The 22,252-nt window shown below is 44.2% G+C and overlaps 1 protein-coding gene across 6 annotated transcripts in view; it reads left to right on the top strand.

The window, feature by feature from the left end:
* Positions 1–22,252, top strand: part of LOC139406301 (myelin regulatory factor-like) — a 105,896-nt gene that overhangs the window by 74,157 nt on the left and 9,487 nt on the right. Inside the window, exons 5-17 of one of the 6 annotated variants that reach the window (XM_071148773.1) lie at positions 1,180–1,393; positions 1,957–2,054; positions 2,882–2,996; positions 7,700–7,895; positions 8,549–8,625; positions 9,414–9,524; positions 11,135–11,225; positions 12,980–13,180; positions 13,575–13,683; positions 15,040–15,149; positions 16,033–16,193; positions 16,316–16,391; positions 21,086–21,237. In XM_071148773.1, the coding sequence (XP_071004874.1) occupies positions 1,180–1,393; positions 1,957–2,054; positions 2,882–2,996; positions 7,700–7,895; positions 8,549–8,625; positions 9,414–9,524; positions 11,135–11,225; positions 12,980–13,180; positions 13,575–13,683; positions 15,040–15,149; positions 16,033–16,193; positions 16,316–16,391; positions 21,086–21,237 (1,711 nt within the window). Of the gene's footprint in view, positions 1–1,179; positions 1,394–1,956; positions 2,055–2,860; positions 2,997–7,699; positions 7,896–8,548; positions 8,626–9,413; positions 9,525–11,134; positions 11,235–12,979; positions 13,181–13,574; positions 13,684–15,039; positions 15,150–16,032; positions 16,194–16,315; positions 16,392–21,085; positions 21,238–22,252 lie in introns of those variants that run through there. The other 5 variants (XM_071148772.1, XM_071148770.1, XM_071148771.1 and 2 more) reach the window with 5 other exon arrangements.

Below are 22,252 nucleotides of genomic sequence, written 5' to 3'. Positions count from 1 at the left end.
TTGAAGGTTGACCAGCTAGCTATTGTCAGAACAGACCTTGAAACATTTAAAACTAAAGATTAAACGCCTAAACATGTTCCTTCCTGTCTTCCGCCCTGTCTTCCTGTCTTCCTGTCTTCCTCCCTGTCTTCCTGTCTGCCTCCCTGTCTTCCTGTCTTCCTCCCTGTCGTCCTGTCTTCCTGTCTTCCTCCCTGTCTTCCTGTCTTCCTGCCTGTCTTCCTGTCTTCCTGTCTTCCTCCCTGTCTTTCTGTCTTCCTGTCTTCCTGTCTTCATCCCTGTCTTCCTGTCTTCCTCCCTGTCTTCCTGTCTTCCTGCCTTCCTCCTTTGCCTTCATCCCTGTCTTCCTGTCTTCCTCCCTGTCTTCCTTCCTGCCTTCCTCCCTGCCTTCATCCCTGTCTTCCTGTCTTCATCCCTGTCGTCCTGTCTTCCTCCCTGCCTTCCTCCCTGTCTTCTTCCCTGTCTTCCTGTCTTCATCCCTGTCTTCCTTGCTGTCTTCCTCCCTGTCTTCCTGTCTTCATCCCTGTCTTCCTGTCTTCATCCCCGTCTTCCTGTCTTCCTCCCTGCCTTCATCCCTGTCTTCCTCCCTGTCTTCATCCCTGTCTTCATCCCTGTCTTCCTGTCTTCCTTCCTGTCTTCCTTCCTCCCTGTCTTCATCCCTGTCTTCCTCCCTGTCTTCCTGTCTTCCTTCCTGTCTTCCATCCTCCCTGTCTTCCTGTCTTCATCCCTGTCTTCCTCCCTGTCTTCCTGTCTTCATCCCTGTCTTCCTGTCTTCATCCCTGTGTTCATCCCTGTCTTCCTGTCTTCATCCCTGTCTTCATCCCTGTCTTCCTCCCTGTCTTCATCCCTGTCTTCCTCCCTGTCTTCCTGTCTTCCTCCCTGTCTTCCTTCCTTCCTGTCTTCCTCCCTGTCTTCCTCCCTGTCTTCCTCCCTGTCTTCCTGTCTTCATCCCTATCTTCCTCCCTGTCTTCCTGTCTTCCTGTCTTCCTGTCTTCCTCCCTGTCTTCCTGTCTTCCTCCCTGTCTTCCTCCCTGTCTTCCTTTCTTCCTCCCTGTCTTCCTGTCATCCTCCCTGTCTTCCTGTCTTCCTCCCTGTCTTCTTCCCTGTCTTCCTGTCTTCCTTCCTGTCTTCTTCCCTGTCTTCCTTCCTGTCTTCCTCCCTGTCTTCCTCCCTGTCTTCCAGACACTATGCTGAGGACCATGACACCAGAGAACATGTGTCACATGACCCCGCCACCTCTACCCCCACATGGCCACGGCTATCCCAACATGCACCGGGACATGTACCTGAAGGCCGAGCCAATGATCTCACAGTACCCTGTTGGACCCGCCTCCAGTGGGAGTGGACAAGACCTGCAACAGACTCAGCTGATGCATCAACTCCTTCAACAGCAGGAGTGAGTGATCGATCAACCAATCAATCAATCATCCAATCACTTACTACTGCAGCACTCACAGCAGGGCCAGCTGTGAGAAATGGGTGTAGGAGAGAGGGAGGGAGAGATGGATGAGAGAGGGATGGAAGGATGGTAAGAGAGAGAGAAGAGGGAGGTGAGAAAGATGTTTGATAAGGGGTGTCACCAGGAACTGCAGCACACAGCAGGGCCAGGAGTGAAGGAGGGAGGGAGAAGGGGGTGTAGAGGGAGGGAGGAGGGCAGAGGGAGAGAGGAAGGGAGGGAGGGAGGGCAGAGGGAGGGAGGAAGGGAGGAGGAGAGGTTAGAGAAGGAGAGGAAAACAGATAACAAATCATATAATATGTTATAGCGGATCGATCAATCTCTGAATGGAAATGCTTAATTTCACTACATTTGAGGACACACATTTGTGTGTGTGTGTGTGTGTGTGTGTGTGTGTGTGTGTGTGTATGTGTGTGTGTGTGTGTGTGTGTGTGTGTGTGTGTGTGTGTGTGTGTGTGTGTGTGTGTGTGTGTGTGTGTGTGTGTGTGTGTGTGTGTTTACAGTGGGATACCAGTCCACCAGACAAAGAAGAGAAAACCCTCTGACTCTCCGAACAGCCTCAACTCTCAGATCCTCACAGGTATCATCAAACAAGAGCCAGGTAGGCAGGCATATCTTTGTCTGTCTCTCTCTCTCTCTCTCTCTCTCTCTCTCTCTCTCTCTCTCTCTGTCTCTCTCTCTCTCACTCTCTCTCTCCCTCACCCTCTCCCCTCTCTGTCTGTCTGTCTGTCTGTCTCTCTCTCTCTCTCTCTCTCTCTCTCTCTCTCTCTCTCCCTCACCCTCTCTGTCTGTCTGTCTGTCTGTCTGTCTGTCTGTCTGTCTGTCTGTCTGTCTGTCTGTCTGTCTGTCTGTCTGTCTGTCTGTCTGTCTGTCTGTCTGTCTGTCTGTCTCTCTCTCTCTCTCTCTCTCTCTCTCTCTCTGTCTGTCTGTCTGTCTGTCTGTCTGTCTGTCTGTCTGTCTGTCTGTCTCTCTCTCTCTCTCTCTCTCTCTCTCTCTCTCTCTCTCTCCCTCACCCTCTCTGTCTGTCTGTCTGTCTGTCTGTCTGTCTGTCTGTCTGTCTGTCTCTCTCTCTCTCTCTCTCTCTCTCTCTCTCCCTCACCCTCTCTGTCTGTCTGTCTGTCTGTCTGTCTGTCTGTCTGTCTGTCTGTCTGTCTCTCTCTCTCTCTCTCTCTCTCTCTCTCTCTCTCCCTCTCTCTGTCTCTCTTTCTTTCTTTTTTTCTTTCTGTCCTTCTCTCTATTTCTCCATTACCTCATTCTTATATCTGGTCATACCCATTACCATTTACCAAAATCATCAGGTTTTCCAGAACTACTAGCTGGAGGATCCAACCTGAGAAAATGTACAAAAAAAAAAGGCATCAAAAATGTGTAGATTAAAATGTAATCTTGTGTTTCCCCCTTACGCAGTAGACATTGTTTCTGGCCCAGGTTTGATGGCGGATGCTGATAACTCCTACCTGGACCCCAACTACCAGTGTATAAAGTGGCAGCCGCACCAGCAGAACAAGTGGACTCCGTTGTACGACGTCAACTGCAAAGAACTGTGAGTGTTTCTCTGTCACCCTCTATCACCTGAAAGGACTGTTATAGAGGAGAGTGTTGTTTCTGTTATAGAGGAGAGTGTTGTTTCTGTTATAGAGGACATAGAACTTCTGTTATAGAGGATAGTGTTGTTTCTGTTATAGAGGATGGTGTTGTTTCTGCTATAGAGTATAGTGTTGTTTCTGTTATAGAGGATAGTGTTGTTCCTGTTATAGAGGACATAGAGGATAGTATTGTTTCTGCTATAGAGGATAGTATTGTTTCTGTTATAGAGGACATAGAACTTCTGTTATAGAGGATGGTGTTGTTTCTGCTATAGAGGATAGTGTTGTTTCTCTTATAGAGGATAGTATTGTTTCTGCTATAGAGGATAGTATTGTTTCTGCTATAGAGGATAGTATTGTTTCTGCTATAGAGGATGGTGTTGTTTCTGTTATAGAGGACATAGGGGATAGTATTGTTTCTGTTATAGAGGATAGTGTTGTTTCTGCTATAGAGGACATAGAGGATAGTGTTGTTTCTGCTATAGAGGATAGTATTGTTTCTGTTATAGAGGACATAGAGGATAGTATTGTTTCTCTTATAGAGGACATAGAGGATAGTATTGTTTCTGTTATAGAGGATAGTGTTGTTTCTGCTATAGAGGATAGTGTTGTTTCTGCTATAGAGGATAGTGTTGTTTCTACTATAGAGGATAGTGTTGTTTCTGTTATAGAGGATGGTGTTGTTTCTGTTATAGAGGACATAGAGGATAGTATTGTTTCTGTTATAAAGTATAGTGTTGTTTCTGCTATAGAGGATAGTGTTGTTTCTGTTATAGAGGATAGTGTTGTTTCTGCTATAGAGGATAGTGTTGTTCCTGTTATAGAGGACATAGAGGATAGTATTGTTTCTGTTATAGAGGATAGTGTTGTTTCTGTTATAGAGGACATAGAACTTGTGTTATAGAGGATAGTATTGTTTCTCTTATAGAGGATAGTATTGTTTCTGTTATAGAGGATAGTGTTGTTTCTGCTATAGAGGATAGTATTGTTTCTGTTATAGAGGATAGTGTTGTTTCTGCTATAGAGGATAGTGTTGTTTCTGTTATAGAGGACATAGAGGATAGTATTGTTTCTGCTATAGAGGATAGTGTTGTTTCTGCTATAGAGGATAGTATTGTTTCTGTTATAGAGGACATAGAGGATAGTATTGTTTCTGTTATAGAGGATAGTGTTGTTTCTGCTATAGAGGAAAGTGTTGTTTCTGCTATAGAGGATAGTGTTGTTTCTGCTATAGAGGATAGTGTTGTTTCTGTTATAGAGGATGGTGTTGTTTCTGTTATAGAGGACATAGAGGATAGTATTGTTTCTGTTATAAAGTATAGTGTTGTTTCTGCTATAGAGGATAGTGTTGTTTCTGTTATAGAGGATAGTGTTGTTTCTGCTATAGAGGATAGTGTTGTTCCTGTTATAGAGGACATAGAGGATAGTATTGTTTCTGTTATAGAGGATAGTATTGTTTCTGTTATAGAGGACATAGAACTTGTGTTATAGAGGATAGTATTGTTTCTCTTATAGAGGATAGTATTGTTTCTGTTATAGAGGATAGTGTTGTTTCTGCTATAGAGGATAGTATTGTTTCTGTTATAGAGGATAGTGTTGTTTCTGCTATAGAGGATAGTGTTGTTTCTGTTATAGAGGACATAGAGGATAGTATTGTTTCTGCTATAGAGGATAGTGTTGTTTGTGCTATAGAGGATAGTATTGTTTCTGTTATAGAGGACATAGAGGATAGTATTGTTTCTGCTATAGAGGATAGTGTTGTTTCTGCTATAGAGGATAGTGTTGTTTCTGCTATAGAGGATAGTATTGTTTATGTTATAGAGGATAGTGTTGTTTCTGCTTAGAGGATAGTATTGTTTCTGTTATAGAGGACATAGAGGATAGTATTGTTTCTGCTATAGAGGATAGTGTTGTTTCTGCTATAGAGGATAGTGTTGTTTCTGCTATAGAGGATAGTATTGTTTCTGTTATAGAGGATAGTGTTGTTTCTGTTATAGAGGATAGTGTTGTTTCTGTTATAGAGGACATAGAGGATAGTGTTGTTTCTGTTATAGAGGATAGTGTTGTTTCTGTTATAGAGGATAGTATTGTTTCTCTTATAGAGGACATAGAGGATAGTATTGTTTCTGCAATAGAGGATAGTGTTGTTTCTGCTATAGAGGATAGTGTTGTTTCTGTTATAGAGGACATAGAGGATAGTATTGTTTCTGCTATAGAGGATAGTGTTGTTTCTGCTATAGAGGATAGTGTTGTTTCTGTTATAGAGGATAGTGTTGTTTCTGCTATAGAGGATAGTATTGTTTCTCTTATAGAGGATATAGAGTATAGTGTTGTTTCTGCTATAGAGTATAGTGTTGTTTCTGCTATAGAGGATAGTGTTGTTTCTGCTATAGAGTATAGTGTTGTTTCTGCTATAGAGTATAGTGTTGTTTCTGCTATAGAGTATAGTGTTGTTTCTGTTATTGAGGATGGTATTGTTTCTGTTATAGAGTATAGTGTTGTTTCTGCTATAGAGGATAGTGTTGTTTCTGCTATAGAGGATATAGAGGATAGTATTGTTTCTGTTATAAAGTATAGTGTTGTTCCTGTTATAGAGGATGGTGTTGTTTCTGCTATAGAGGATAGTGTTGTTTCTGCTATAGAGGATAGTGTTGTTCCTGTTATAGAGGATAGTGTTATTTCTGCTATAGAGGATAGTGTTGTTTCTGCTATAGGGGATATAGAGGATAGTGTTGTTTCTGCTATAGAGAAAATTAAAGAGAGTGATAAAGAGAGAGCGAGAGAGAGAGAGAGAGAGAGAGAGAGAGAGAGAGAGCGAGAGAGAGAGAGAGAGAGAGAGAGAGAGACAGCGAGAGAGAGAGAGAGAGAGAGAGAGAGAGAGAGAGAGAGATAGAGAGAGAGAGATAAAGAGAGAGAGATAAAGAGAGAGAAAGAGAGAGAAGAGAGATGGGTACTCGGGGTCCGGGAGGGAGGGCTAGAATGATCTAGAGAGAAAAGAGAAGGAACAAAAAAAACGAATGTAGGGTTCTACAAATTCCTTGGAGGTGAGCGATGCGGGGGAGTGAGTAAGAGCAGGGTTTCGGTCAAGAGTATGAGGGGAGGAGAGAATAAAGGGACAGGGTGGAGGAGAGGGGAGGAAGGGGTTGGAAGAGAGGAGAGGGGAGGAGAGGGGAGGGAGGGGGTGGAGGAGAGGAGAGGAGAGGAGAGGAGAGGAGAGGAGAGGAAAGGAAAGGAGAGGAGAGGGAGGGAGGGGGGTGGAGGAGAGGAGAAGAGAGGAGAGGAGAGGAGAGGAGAGAATGAGGGGACGGGTGGAGGAGAGGGGAGGAGAGGGAGGGGGGTGGAGAACAAGGGGAGAGGGGTGGAGAATGAGGGTTAGAGGAGGGGAGTGGAGGGGTGGGGGGTTGGAGGATAAATGTGCAATCACCTACTTGTGTACTTTGCTATGGCGAACTGGGAAGTCTGAAGTTGAGGGATAATGGGTGCGTAGTGCGTACCATTTTGTTATCGTCATCAACAGGTGGCTTATCGTAGCTGACACACTCACATTTACGACATCATTATCTGGATGAAATATATGTTACAGTATTAGGATTAGGAATACGCTTTGTCCTCATAAACCACGGTGGGGTCTGTGGAGGGTCTTCCACATGACAGTGGCAACAGTCTCCACCTAGTGTTTACGAGTGGAATTACATTCATTTTGTGTTCAACGGGGACACTGGAATTTAAGCCAATTTATGGTTGTTGGGGATCCAGAGGCAGTGTATGGAGAGTGTGACACCTTGCGGTAGGACCCAATCGGGAGGACCAGGGTTGGTCTGTTGGGGGGTACTGGAGGACCAGGGTTGGGCTGATGGGGGGTACTGGAGGACCAGGGTTGGGCTGTTGGGGGGTACTGGAGGACCAGGGTAGGGCTGTTGGGGGTACTGGAGGACCAGGGTTGGGCTGTTGGGGGGTACTGGAGGACCAGGGCTGGTCTGTTGGGGGGTACTGGAGGACCAGGGCTGGTCTGTTGGGGGTACTGGAGGACCAGGGTTGGGCTGTTGGGGGTACTGGAGGACTGGAGGACGAGGGTTGGGCTGTTGGGGGGTACTGGAGGACCAGGGTTGGGCTGATGGGGGGGTACTGGAGGACTGGAGGACCAGGGTTGGTCTGTTGGGGGGTACTGGAGGACTGGAGGACCAGGGTTGGGCTGTTGGGGGGTACTGGAGGACTGGAGGACCAGGGTTGGGCTGTTGGGGGGTACTGGAGGACTGGAGGACCAGGGTTGGGCTGTTGGGGGTACTGGAGGACTGGAGGACCAGGGTTGGTCTGTTGGGGGGTACTGGAGGACTGGAGGACCAGGGTTGGGCTGTTGGGGGGTACTGGAGGACTGGAGGACCAGGGTTGGGCTGTTGGGGGGTACTGGAGGACCAGGGTTGGGCTGTTGGGGGGTACTGGAGGACTGGAGGACCAGGGTTGGGCTGTTGGGGGGTACTGGAGGACTGGAGGACCAGGGTTGGGCTTTTGGGGGGTACTGGAGGACCAGGGTAGGGAAACACTGGTCTATGTCATTGAAAGGTGTTCCTATTGTTTTGTACACTCAGTGTATGTGACCTATAGGAAACTACTGAAAAACGTTACTTTGACTCCCTCTCCATCCACCTCTTTCTCTCGCCAGCCCGATGCCCACCTACCGCGTAGACGCTGACAAGGGCTTCAACTTCTCCCTCGCAGACGACGCCTTCGTGTGTCAGAAAAAGAACCACTTCCAGGTCACTGTGTACTGCGGCATGCTGGGAGATCCCAAGTACATCAAGACCAGCGAGGGCCTGCAGCCCATAGACTGCTTTTATCTCAAACTCAACGGGGTTAAGGTGAGGGAGCTGGGGAGAGGGGCGGTCCGGGTTGGGGTCAATAACATTTCAATTCAGTCAATACAAGAATTTCAAAATGGAATTGACCCAAACTGTGGTGGTAATGTTGTTGTCTCACCTAGCTATCTTAAGATGAATCCACTAACTGTAAGTCTCTCTGGATAAAGAGTCTGCTAAATGACTAACATGTAAAATGGAAGATACTTAGTTAGATAATCAGTTGAACAGGGTCTTTCATCACCTGTTCCTGTCCGGCTCATAATCCTATCTCCTGTCTGTCTCTTTCCTGTCTCCCGTCTGTCTCCCGTCTGTCTCCTTCCTGTCTACTGTCTGTCTCCTTTCTGTCTCCTGTCTGTCTCCTGTCTGTCTCCTTCCCTTCTCCTGTCTGTCTCCTACCTGTCTCCTTCCTTCCTGCCTCTTGTCTGTCTCCTGTCCGACTTCTTCCTGTCTCCTTCCTGTCTCCGTCCTGCCTCCTGTCTGTCTCCTGTCCGTCTCCTTCCTGTCTCCGTCCTGCCTCCTGTCTGTCTCCTGTCCGTCTCCTTCCTGTCTCCTGTCTGTGTCCTTCACTTCTCCTGTCTGTCTCCTTCCTGTCTCCCGTCTGTCTCCTTCCTGCCTCCTGTCTGTCTCCTTCCTGTCTCCTGTCTGTTTTCCAGCTGGAAGCAATGAACCAGTCCATTAACGTGGAGCAGTCCCAGTCAGACCGCAGCAAGAGACCCTTCAAACCAGTACTGTGAGTAGAGACCCTTCAAACCAGTACTGTGAGTAGAGACCCTTCATACCAGTACTGTGAGTAGAGACCCTTCATACCAGTACTGTGAGTAGAGACCCTTCAAACCAGTACTGTGAGTAGAGACCCTTCAAACCAGTACTGTGAGTAGAGACCCTTCATACCAGTACTGTGAGTAGAGACCCTTCATACCAGTACTGTGAGTAGAGACCCTTCATACCAGGACTGTGAGTAGAGACCCTTCATACCAGAACTGTGAGTAGAGACCCTTCATACCAGTACTGTGAGTAGAGACCCTTCATACCAGTACTGTGAGTAGAGACCCTTCATACCAGTACTGTGAGTAGAGACCCTTCATACCAGAACTGTGAGTAGAGACCCTTCATACCAGTACTGTGAGTAGAGACCCTTCATACCAGTACTGTGAGTAGAGACCCTTCATACCAGAACTGTGAGTAGAGACCCTTCATACCAGTACTGTGAGTAGAGACCCTTCATACCAGTACTGTGAGTAGAGACCCTTCATACCAGTACTGTGAGTAGAGACCCTTCATACCAGTACTGTGAGTAGAGACCCTTCATACCAGAACTGTGAGTAGAGACCCTTCATACCAGTACTGTGAGTAGAGACCCTTGAGTCTGGGTCTTCTGGGTACCTTTTGGGGGGCAGGAAAGAACTGTAGGCTTTACTTTACAATTTACATTACAGTCTTTACTGCTGCGTCACAGTGTAAAAACAGAAAGAAATGTGACATGTTACTGATAATACATGTGTGTTTTTGTGTTTGCAGGGTCACACTGCCCCCGGAGCAGGTTACCAAGGTAACAGTGGGACGCCTACACTTCAGCGAGACCACAGCCAATAACATGAGGAAGAAAGGCAAACCCAACCCTGACCAGAGGTACTGTACTAACACACACACACACACACACACACACACACACACACACACACACACACACACACACACACACACACACACACACACACACACACACACACAACCCTGACCAGATGGACAAAACTAGCAATACAGTATATAGCAGACCAGATGTATGCAGGCAAATCATCATTATAGTCACAGTTAAAGGGGCAATCTGTTATTGAAACATACCATTTGAATACAAGATTGACCCTTTAAAAGGTGAACATCGTCAAAAACATTTAATGGAAATACATTGAAACAAATAGGTGATTAACCCTGTTTACCTCCATACTGTAGGTGATTAACCCTGTTTACCTCCATACTGTATGTGATTAACCCTGTTTATCCCCATACTGTAGGTGATTAACTCTGTTTACCTCCATACTGTAGGTGATTAACCCTGTAGGTGACTAACCTGTTTACCTCCATACTGTAGGTGATTAACCTGTTTACCTCCCTGTTTACCTCCATACTGTAGGTGATTAACCTGTTTACCTCCCTGTTTACTGTAGGTGATTAACCTGTTTACCTCCATACTGTAGGTGATTAACCCTGTTTACCTCCATACTGTAGGTGATTAACCCTGTTTATCCCCATACTGTAGGTGATTAACTCTGTTTACCTCCATACTGTAGGTGATTAACCCTGTAGGTGACTAACCTGTTTACCTCCATACTGTAGGTGATTAACCTGTTTACCTCCATAATGTAGGTGATTAACTCTGTTTACCTCCATACTGTAGGTGATTAACTCTGTTTACCTCCATACTGTAGGTGATTAACCCTGTTTACCTCCATACTGTAGGTGATTAACCCTGTTTACCTCCATACTGTAGGTGATTAACCCTGTAGGTGATTAACCTGTTTACCTCCATATTGTAGGTGATTAACTCTGTTTACCACCATACTGTAGGTGATTAACCTGTTTACCGCCATACTGTAGGTGATTAACTCTGTTTACCTCCATACTGTAGGTGATTAACCTGTTTACCTCCATACTGTAGGTGTTTAACTCTGTTTACCTCCATACTGTAGGTGATTAACCTTTTTACCTCCATACTGTAGGTGATTAACCCTGTAGGTGATTAACCCTGTTTACCTCCATACTGTAGGTGATTAACCTGTTTACCTCCATACTGTAGGTGATTAACTCTGTTTACCTCCATACTGTAGGTGATTAACCTGTTTACCTCCATACTGTAGGTGATTAACCCTGTTTACCTCCATACTGTAGGTGATTAACCCTGTTTACCTCCATACTGTAGGTGATTAACCTGTTTACCTCCATACTGTAGGTGATTAACCTGTTTACCTCCATACTGTAGGTGATTAACCCTGTTTACCTCCATACTCTAGGTGATTAACCCTGTAGGTGATTAACCCTGTTTACCTCCATACTGTAGGTGATTAACCTGTTTACCTCCATACTGTAGGTGATTAACCCTGTTTACCTCCATACTGTAGGTGATTAACCCTGTTTACCTCCATACTGTAGGTGATTAACCCTGTTTATCCCCATACTGTAGGTGATTAACCTGTTTACCTCCATACTGTAGGTGATTAACCCTGTTTACCTCCATTCTGTAGGTACTTCATGCTGGTGGTAGCGTTGCAGGCCCAGGCCCACAGTCAGAGCTTCACGGTGGCCGCGCAGGTGTCCGAGAGGATCATCGTCAGGGTAACCTCTGTCAGTCTGGCCGTGTCTGTCTGACCGTCCTCTTCTGATCTATCTGAATAACCTCTGTCAGTCTGGCCGTGTCTATCTGACCATCCTCCTCTGATCTATCTCAATAACCTCTGTCAGTCTGGCCGTGTCTATCTGATCTGTCCTCTTCTGATCTATCTGAATAACCTCTGTCAGTCTGGCCGTGTCTATCTGATCCGTCCTCTTCTGATCTATCTCAATAACCTCTGTCAGTCTGGCCGTGTCTATCTGACCGTCCTCCTCTGATCTATCTCAATAACCTCTGTCAGTCTGGCCGTATCTGTCTGACCATCCTCCTCTGATCTCAATAACCTCTGTCAGTCTGGCCGTGTCTATCTGACCGTCCTCCTCTGATCTATCTCAATAACCTCTGTCAGTCTGGCCGTGTCTGTCTGATCCGTCCTCTGATCTGTCCTCCTCTGATCTATCTCAATATTTACCTCACAGGAAATAAACTGAAATTTTCAATTCAAAAATTTGAATTTACTTACTTCCTAAATGTATATGAAATTGAGCCAAACCCTTAATATCTATCTGACTTCATGTGTTACGGTTTAGATTCCTTCTTCTGTAAATATCTACATGTTTTTTGAGGCTGTTAACTTCTCTGGGATATGTGGGACGGTAGCGTAGAAAAAAGCAAACCATGCAATAATCTGAGTACAGCGCTCAGACACAAATCAAGCCATACAGATATCCGCCATGTTGTGGAGTCAACAGATTTCAGAAATAGCATTATAAATATTCACTTAACTTTGTTGATCTTCATCAGAATGCACTCCCAGGAATCCCAGTTCCACAATAAATGTTTGTTTTGTTTGATAATGTCCATTAATTATGTCCAAATACCTCCTTTTTGTTCGCGCGTTTAGTACACAATCCAAACTCACGAGGCGCGGGCAAGTCCAGGTGAAAGTTCAGATGAAAAGGCATATTACAGTTCGTAGAAACATGTCAAATGAAGTATAGAATCAATCTTTAGGATGTTTTTATTATAAATCTTCAATAATGTTTCAACCGGAGAATTCCTTTGTCTGTAGAAATGCAATGGAACAGAGCTAACTCTCAGTGGAACGCAGGTCGCTCTCACGTGAGCGTGCGTGATCAGCTCATGCCACTCTGGCAGACCTTTGACTCATTCAGCTCCCATTCCCCCCTCCTTCACAGTAGAAGCATCAAACAAGGTTCTAAAGACTGTTGACATCTAGTGGAAGCCTTAGGAAGTGCAATTTGACCCCATAGACACTGTATATTCGATAGGCAATGAGTTGAAAAACTACAAACCTCAGATTTCCCACTTCCTGGTTGGATTTTTTCTCAGGTTTTTCCCTGCCATATGAGTTCTGTTATACTCAGACGTCATTCAAACAGTTTTAGAAACTTCAGAGTGTTTTCTATCCAAATCTACTAATATATAATATATGCATATTCTAGTTTTTATGGCTGAGTAGCAGGCAGTTTACTCTGGGCACCTTTTTATCCAAGCTACTCAATACTGCCCCCCAGTCCCAAAGAAGTTAAACATTCCATGCAGATCAGCAACAACAAATAAATGTCGGAAGCTACTCAGTGTATAGGGATATTAATTAAATATTAATAGCACTGCAAACAAAAGAGGAATGAAATACCTCTTTACGAATGTGAATCAAAGGATATATTTTTTTACAGCTCCCGTCAACTCTAAATATCTCTGTGTTGTCTGTCCCTTTCCCTCTCTGGGTTTCCAGGCGTCTAACCCGGGTCAGTTTGAGAGTGACAGTGAGGTGTTGTGGCAGCGCGGTCAGCTACCTGACTCAGTGTACCACCACGGCCGGGTCGGTATCAACACCGACCGGCCAGACGAGGCCATGGTCATCCACGGCAACCTGAAGGTCATGGGGTCACTGGTGCACCCTTCCGATATACGGGCTAAAGAGAACGTCCACGAGGTGAGGGGGGGGGGGGGGACTATAGATATATAAGATAAGATAAGCTCTTTGTGTGTGGTGTGTTCTCTGACTGTCTGTCTACATGTTAGTGTAGTGATGCAAAAATGCTTATCAAAATCTTAATTAAAAAATTCCCTGACAATTAAAAAAAAAAATTCAAATCATATTTGTGTTACAATAATTCACAACATTTTATATTGTGTTTTCTCTGTTCATTGTCCTGAAACCTTCATCATCCATTAGATGTATGTTCCTGTCTGTAATCTAGCTGCATAGTCATATCCAAATCTATGTGTGTGTGTGTGTGTGTGTGTGTGTGTGTGTGTGTGTGTGTGTGTGTGTGTGTGTGTGTGTGTGTGTGTGTGTGTATATATATATATATATATATATATAGGTGGACACTACAGGCAACCTGAAGCGGATCAGTCAGATAAGGCTGGTTCATTATCAGTACAAGCCTGAGTTTGCTTCCAGCATGGGCATCGACTCCAGCCCAGAGACTGGTAACTTATACTGTCGTTTTGGGTTAGACATTATAGACAATGAATTAACAGAAATCAGTGGCACTAGAAAAGTATTGAAACCATCTTAATAACATTTATATCGGTGAGTTGTTTTTGTACTTCCTATCCTCCCGTACATTGCATTATCTAGGAGTGATAGGAGATTACAGGAAGGTGTTGTATTATCTAGGTGTGATAGGAGTTTACAGTAAGGTGTTGTATTATCTAGGTGTGATAGGAGTTTACAGTAAGGTGTTGTATTATCCAGGAGTGAAAGGAGTTTACAGTAAGGTGTTGTATTATCCAGGAGTGAAAGGAGATTACAGTAAGGTGTTGTATTATCTAGGTGTGATAGGAGTTTACAGTAAGGTGTTGTATTATCTAGGAGTGATAGGAGTTTACAGGAAGGTGTTGTATTATCCAGGAGGGATAGGAGTTTACAGTAAGGTGTTGTATTATCCAGGAGTGATAGGAGCTTACAGGAAGGTGTTGTATTATCCAGGAGTGAAAGGAGATTACAGTAAGGTGTTGTATTATCTAGGTGTGATAGGAGTTTACAGTAAGGTGTTGTATTATCTAGGAGTGATAGGAGTTTACAGGAAGGTGTTGTATTATCCAGGAGGGATAGGAGTTTACAGTAAGGTGTTGTATTATCCAGGAGTGATAGGAGCTTACAGGAAGGTGTTGTATTATCCAGGAGTGAAAGGAGATTACAGTAAGGTGTTGTATTATCTAGGTGTGATAGGAGTTTACAGTAAGGTGTTGTATTATCTAGGTGTGATAGGAGATTACAGGAAGGTGTTGTATTATCCAGGAGTGAAAGGAGTTTACAGTAAGGTGTTGTATTATTTAGGTGTGATAGGAGTTTACAGTAAGGTGTTGTATTATCTAGGTGTGATAGGAGTTTACAGTAAGGTGTTGTATTATCTAGGAGTGATAGGAGTTTACAGGAAGGTGTTGTATTATCTAGGAGTGATTGGAGTTTACAGTAAGGTGCTGTATTTTCTAGGAGTGATAGGAGTTTACAGTAAGGTGTTGTATTAGGAGTGATAGGAGTTTACAGTAAGATCTTGTATTATCTAGGTGTGATAGGAGTTTACAGTAAGGTGTTGTATCATCTAGGAGTGATAGAAGTTTACAGTAAGGTGTTGTATTATCCAGGAGTGATAGGAGTTTACAGTAAGGTGTTGTATTATCTAGGTGTGATAGGAGCTTACAGTAAGGTGTTGTATTATCCAGGAGTGATAGGAGTTTACAGTAAGGTGTTGTATTATCCAGGAGGGATAGGAGTTTACAGTAAGGTGTTGTATTATCTAGGTGTGATAGGAGCTTACAGTAAGGTGTTGTATTATCCAGGAGTGATAGCTCAGGACGTGCAGCAGATCCTGCCTGAAGCTGTGAAGGAGGGCGGAGATGTGATCTGCTCTAACGGAGAGACCATCCCTAAACTACTGGTGGTTAACAAGGTGAGACACACGCTTTGCACGCGCACACAGCAACCTAGAAAACTGTATGTATTTAGTAGGGTTGCAAAGTTATTTTAAAAATCCAAGTTGGAGAATTCCTGGAAACAGGAGGGAATAACTGGGGAGGGAATAACTGGGGAGGGAATAACTGGGGAGGGATTAACTGGGGAGGGATTAACTGGGGAGGGAATAACTGAGGAGGGAATAACTGGGGAGGGAATAACTGGGGAGGGAATAACTGGGGAGGGAATAACTGAGGAGGGAATAACTGAGGAGGGAATAACTGGGGAGGGAATAACTGGGGAGGGAATAACTGGGGAGGGATTAACTGGGGAGGGAATAACTGGGGAGGGAATAACTGGGGAGGGATTAACTGGGGAGAGAATAACTGGGGAGGGAATAACTGGGGAAATCTTTCTGATTTCTGAAGAACCCGACAACTCGGGAAAAGATTTCAGAATATGGCAACGGACACACAAACGCCAACTTCTGTGCCTCTCTCTCCCTCTCTCTCTCTGTCTCTCTCTCTCTCTGTCTCGCTCTCTCTGTCTCTCTCTCCCTCTCTCTCTCTGTCTCTGTCTCTGTCTGTCTGTCTCTCTCTCTCTCTCTCTCTCTCTCTCTCTCTCTCTCTCTCTCTCTGTCTCTCTCTCTCTCTCTCTCTCTAAATCTCTCTCTCTCTCTCTCTCTCTCTCTCTCTTTCTCTCTCTCTCTCTCTCTCTTTCTCTCTCTCTCTCTCTCTCTCTCTCTCTGTCTCTCTCTCTCTCTAACTCTCTCTCCCTCTCTCTCTTCATATCTCTCCTCTCTCTCCCTCTACCTTTCTCTCCTCCTCGTTCTCCTCTTCGCTCCCCCCCTCTCTCTCTCTCTCTCTCTCTCTCCTCTCTAGGACCGTATCTTCATGGAGAACGTCGGTGCAGTGAAGGAGCTGTGTAAACTGACTGACAACCTGGAGACTCGTATAGATGAGCTGGAGCGCTGGAGCAGGAAGCTGGCCAAACTCCGCCGTCTGGACAGTATGAAGAGTACCGTCAGCGGAGGCACCACCAGGTAGGACACGCCTGGATATTATGCATTGCGTAGGTGCACCTGATTTACACTACTGGTAAGCTACTATTCCACTGGTTCCATTGTACCACTGAAATGATTTAATCTTCTTACCGTCTCTCTAGCCAATCAGGAAGCCAGTTCAGCAGGACAGGAAGTGTCCCTATGAAGAAGAAGAAGACAGTCAAACCTGGGAGCAAGGTGAGTCTCTCTGACCTGTATGTTTCTCTACGTATCAAAATGTCTATAGACTCAAAATGGATGGTATTTAGTCAGGATCATTAGGATTGACAGAAATTATGATGAACAGATAGTATAATTAGCATATATTATGATTAGCATATCTCATAATTAACCTAAATTATGATAAACATATATTGTGCTTAACATATATTATAATTAACATACATTATAGTAAACAGATATTATGATTAACAGATAGTCCAATTAACATATATTATTATTTATTTATATATATATATACAGTGCCTTGCGAAAGTATTCGGCCCCCTTGAACTTTGCGACCTTTTGCCACATTTCAGGCTTCAAACATAAAGATATAAAACTGTATTTTTTTGTGAAGAATCAACAACAAGTGGGACACAATCATGAAGTGGAACGACATTTATTGGATATTTCAAACTTTTTTAACAAATCAAAAACGGAAAAATTGGGCGTGCAAAATTATTCAGCCCCCTTAAGTTAATACTTTGTAGCGCCACCTTTTGCTGCGATTACAGCTGTAAGTCGCTTGGGGTATGTCTCTATCAGTTTTGCACATCGAGAGACTGAATTTTTTCCCCATTCCTCCTTGCAAAACAGCTCGAGCTCAGTGAGGTTGGATGGAGAGCATTTGTGAACAGCAGTTTTCAGTTCTTTCCACAGATTCTCGATTGGATTCAGGTCTGGACTTTGACTTGGCCATTCTAACACCTGGATATGTTTATTTTTGAACCATTCCATTGTAGATTTTGCTTTGTTTTGGATCATTGTCTTGTTCGAAGACAAATCTCCGTCCGAGTCTCAGGTCTTTTGCAGACTCCATCAGGTTTTCTTCCAGAATGGTCCTGTATTTGGCTCCATCCGTCTTCCCATCAATTTTAACCATCTTCCCTGTCCCTGCTGAAGAAAAGCAGGCCCAAACCATGATGCTGCCACCACCATGTTTGACAGTGGGGATGGTGTGTTCAGCTGTGTTGCTTTTACGCCAAACATAACGTTTTGCATTGTTGCCAAAAAGTTCAATTTTGGTTTCATCTGACCAGAACACCTTCTTCCACATGTTTGGTGTGTCTCCCAGGTGGCTTGTGGCAAACTTTAAACAACACTTTTTATGGATATCTTTAAGAAATTGCTTTCTTCTTGCCACTCTTCCATAAAGGCCAGATTTGTGCAATATATGACTGATTGTTGTCCTATGGACAGAGTCTCCCACCTCAGCTGTAGATCTCTGCAGTTCATCCAGAGTGATCATGGGCCTCTTGGCTGCATCTCTGATCAGTCTTCTCCTTGTATGAGCTGAAAGTTTAGAGGGACGGCCAGGTCTTGGTAGATTTGCAGTGGTCTGATACTCCTTCCATTTCAATATTATCGCTTGCACAGTGCTCCTTGGGATGTTTAAAGCTTGGGAAATATTTTTGTATCCAAATCCGGCTTTAAACTTCTTCACAACAGTATCTCAGACCTGCCTGGTGTGTTCCTTGTTCTTCATGATGCTCTCTGCGCTTTTAACGGACCTCTGAGACTATCACAGTGCAGGTGCATTTATACGGAGACTTGATTACACACAGGTGGATTGTATTTATCATCATTAGTCATTTAGGTCAACATTGGATCATTCAGAGATCCTCACTGAACTTCTGGAGAGAGTTTGCTGCACTGAAAGTAAAGGGGCTGAATAATTTTGCACGCCCAATTTTTCAGTTTTTGATTTGTTAAAAAAGTTTGAAATATCCAATAAATGTCGTTCCACTTCATGATTGTGTCCCACTTGTTGTTGATTCTTCACAAAAAAAATACAGTTTTATATCTTTATGTTTGAAGCCTGAAATGTGGCAAAAGGTCGCAAAGTTCAAGGGGGCCGAATACTTTCGCAAGGCACTGTATATACAGTTGGGCAAAAAAGTATTTAGTCAGCCACCAATTGTGCAAGTTCTCCCACTGACAAAGATGAGAGACTATGACAGACAAAATGAGAGAAAAAAATCCTGAAAATCACATTGTAGGATTTTTTATGAATTTATTTGCAAATTATGGTGGAAAATAAGTATTTGGTCAATAACAAAAGTTTATCTCAATACTGTTATATACCCTTTGTTGGCAATGACAGAGGTCAAACATTTTCTGTAAGTCTTCACAAGGTTTTCACACACTGTTGCTGGTATTTTGGCCCATTCCTCCATGCAGATCTCCTCTAGATCAGTGATGTTTTGGGGTTGTTGCTGGGCAACATGGACTTTCAACTCCCTCCAAAGATTTTCTATGGGGTTGAGATCTGGAGACTGGCTAGGCCACTCCAGGATCTTGAAATGCTTTTTACGAAGCCACTCCTTCATTGCCCGGGCGGTGTGTTTGGGATCATTGTCATGCTGAAAGACCCAGCCACGTTTCATCTTCAATGCCGTTGCTGATGGAAGGAGGTTTTCACTCAAAATCTCACGATACATGGCCCCATTCATTCTTTCCTTTACACGGATCAGTCGTCCTGGTTCCTTTGCAGAAAAACAGCCCCAAAGCATGATGTTTCCACCCCCATGCTTCACAGTAGGTATGGTGTTCTTTGGATGCAACTCAGCATTCTTTGTCCTCCAAACACGACGAGTTGAGTTTTTACCAAAAGGTTATATTTCGGTTTCATCTGACCATATGACATTCTCCCAATCTTCTTCTGGATCATCCAAATGCTCTCTAGCAAACTTCAGACGGGCCTGGACATGTACTGGCTTAAGCAGGGGGACACGTCTGGCACTGCAGGATTTGAGTCCCTGGCGGCGTAGTGTGTTACTGATGGTAGGCTTTGTTACTTTGGTCCCAGCTCTCTGCAGGTCATTCACTAGGTCCCCCCGTGTGGTTCTGGGATTTTTGCTCACCGTTCTTGTGATCATTTTGACCCCACGGGGTGAGATCTTGCGTGTAGCCCCAGATCGAGGGAGATTATCAGTGGTCTTGTATGTCTTCCATTTCCTAATAATTGCTCCGACAGTTGATTTCTTCAAACCAAGCTGCTTACCTATTGCAGATGCAGTCTTCCCAGCCTGGTGCAGGTCTACAATTATGTTTCTGGTGTCCTTTGACAGCTCTTTGGTCTTGGCAATAGTGGAGTTTGGAGTGTGACTGTTTTAGGTTGTGGACAGGTGTCTTTTATACTGATAACAAGTTCAAACAGGTGCCATTAATACAGGTAATGAGTGGAGGACAGAGGAGCCACTTAAAGAAGAAGTTACAGGTCTGTGAGAGTCTGTTTGTAGGTGACCAAATACTTATTTTCCACCATAATTTGCAAATAAATTCATTAAAAATCATACAATGTGATTTTCTGGATTTAAAAAATAATAATTGTGTCTGTCATAGTTGAAGTGTACCTATGATGAAAATTACAGGCCTCTCATCTTTTTAAGTGGGAGAACTTGCACAATTGGTGGCTGACTAAATACTTTTTTTGCCCCACTATATATATTGTGATTAACAGATATTATAATTTATACATATTATGATTAACATATATTATAATTTATACATATTTTGATTAACATATATTATAACTATCAGGTATTATGAATAATATACATTATAATTATTATAATTACATTATAACCCCAGAGCAGGGCTGTATCAGTGTGTGGTTCTAACCTGTAGCTCTGTGTGATTCCACAGTCTAACCCCAGAGCAGGGCTGTATCAGTGTGTGGTACCACAGTGTAACCCCAGAGTACAGCTGTATCAGTGTGTGGTTCCACAGTCTAACCCCAGAGTAGAGCTGTATCAGTGTGTGGTTCCACAGTCTAACCCCATAGTAGAGCTGTATCAGTGTGTGGTTCTAACCTGTAGCTCTGTGTGATTCCACAGTCTAACCCCAGAGCAGGGCTGTATCAGTGTGTGGTACCACAGTGTAACCCCAGAGTACAGCTGTATCAGTGTGTGGTTCCACAGTCTAACCCCAGAGTAGAGCTGTATCAGTGTGTGGTTCCACAGTCTAACCCCATAGTAGAGCTGTATCAGTGTGTGGTTCCACAGTCTAACCCCATAGTAGAGCTGTATCAGTGTGTGGTTCTGACCTGTAGCTCTGTGTGGTTCCACAGTCTAACCCCAGAGTAGAGCTGTATCAGTGTGTGGTTCCACAGTCTGACCCCAGAGCAGGGCTGTATCAGTGTGTGGTTCTAACCTGTAGCTCTGTGTGGTTCCACAGTCTGACCCCAGAGCAGGGCTGTATCAGTGTGTGGTTCTAACCTGTAGCTCTGTGTGGTTCCAGAGTGTAACCCCAGAGTAGAGCTGTATCAGTGTGTGGTTCCACAGTCTAACCCCAGAGTAGAGCTGTATCAGTGTGTGGTTCCACAGTCTGACCCCAGAGCAGGGCTGTATCAGTGTGTGGTTCTAACCTGTAGCTCTGTGTGGTTCCAGAGTCTGACCCCAGAGCAGGGCTGTATCAGTGTGTGATTCTAACCTGTAGCTCTGTGTGGTTCCAGAGTCTGACCCCAGAGCAGGGCTGTATCAGTGTGTAGTTCTAACCTGTAGCTCTGTGTGGTTCCACAGTCTGACCCCAGAGTAGAGCTGTATCAGTGTGTGGTTCCACAGTCTAACCCCAGAGTAGAGCTGTATCAGTGTGTGGTTCCACAGTCTGACCCCAGAGCAGGGCTGTATCAGTGTGTGGTTCTAACCTGTAGCTCTGTGTGGTTCCAGAGTCTGACCCCAGAGCAGGGCTGTATCAGCCACAGGGTGATGCAGGGAATCATTCTGGCTCTCGTCGTCGTCATGACCTTCAGTGTCATCTCCATGTCCGTCCTGTACGTGTTGACACTGCACCACAGAGGCGACGTCTCTGAGAAGGCTGAGTATGTATGCTGTTCTTATCAGGCAGATACAGTACATTAGACGTACCTGTACATGAGACACCTCAACCATCTACACTATATGAGATACCTCAATCATATACATGAGATACCTCAATCATATACATGATATACCTCAATCATATACACTACATGAGATACCTCAATCATATACATGAAATACCTCAATCATGATATATGATATACCTCAATTATATACACTACATGAGATACCTCAATTATATACACTACATGAGATACCTCAATCATATACATGAGACACTTCAATCATATACATGATATACCTCAATCATATACACTACATGAGATACCTCAATCATATACACTACATGAGATACCTCAATCATATACATATATATACTCTCTATACTCTCTCTCTCTCTCTCTTCCTCAATCTGTCTCTCTCTCTCCCTTCTCTCTCTCTCTCTCTCCCTTCTCTCTCTCTCTCTTCCTCGCTCTCTCTTTCTGTCTCTCCTTTCTCTCTCTCTCTCTCTCTCTCTCCCTTCTCTCTCTCTCTCTCCCTTGTCTCTCTCTCTCCCTTCTCTCTCTCCCTCTTCCTCACTGTCTTTCCCTTCTCTCTCTCTCTCTCTCTCTCTCTCTTTATCTCTCTCCCTTTCTCTCCTTCTCCCCCCTTTCCCCTCTCACCCTCCCATTCTCTTATCTTTGATTAATACTGTACTGTAGGTTTGTGATAAGGGCGTTTCTTTGCCTGCGTCTCAAGAGGTCATGACTCATTTCTACTGTTGACTTTTAATACTGTACTGTAGGTTGACTTGCTTGCCAGTCCAGTCTGGGACATTACAAGTAGGCCTATACAGACAAATGTACATGCAGTAGGCCTATACAGACAAATGTGCATGCAGTAGGCCTATACAGACACATTGGCATGCAGTAGGCCAATACAGACAAATGTACATGCAGTAGGCCTATACAGACACATTGGCATGCAGTAGGCCTATACAGACACATGTACATGCAGTAGGCCTATACAGACACA

The sequence above is a fragment of the Oncorhynchus clarkii genome, chromosome 4, assembly GCF_045791955.1.
Source record: "Oncorhynchus clarkii lewisi isolate Uvic-CL-2024 chromosome 4, UVic_Ocla_1.0, whole genome shotgun sequence".
Classification (NCBI taxonomy): domain Eukaryota; kingdom Metazoa; phylum Chordata; class Actinopteri; order Salmoniformes; family Salmonidae; genus Oncorhynchus; species Oncorhynchus clarkii.
Note: the sequence above shows the minus strand (reverse complement) of the source record. Positions and strands in the feature narration are given on the sequence as shown.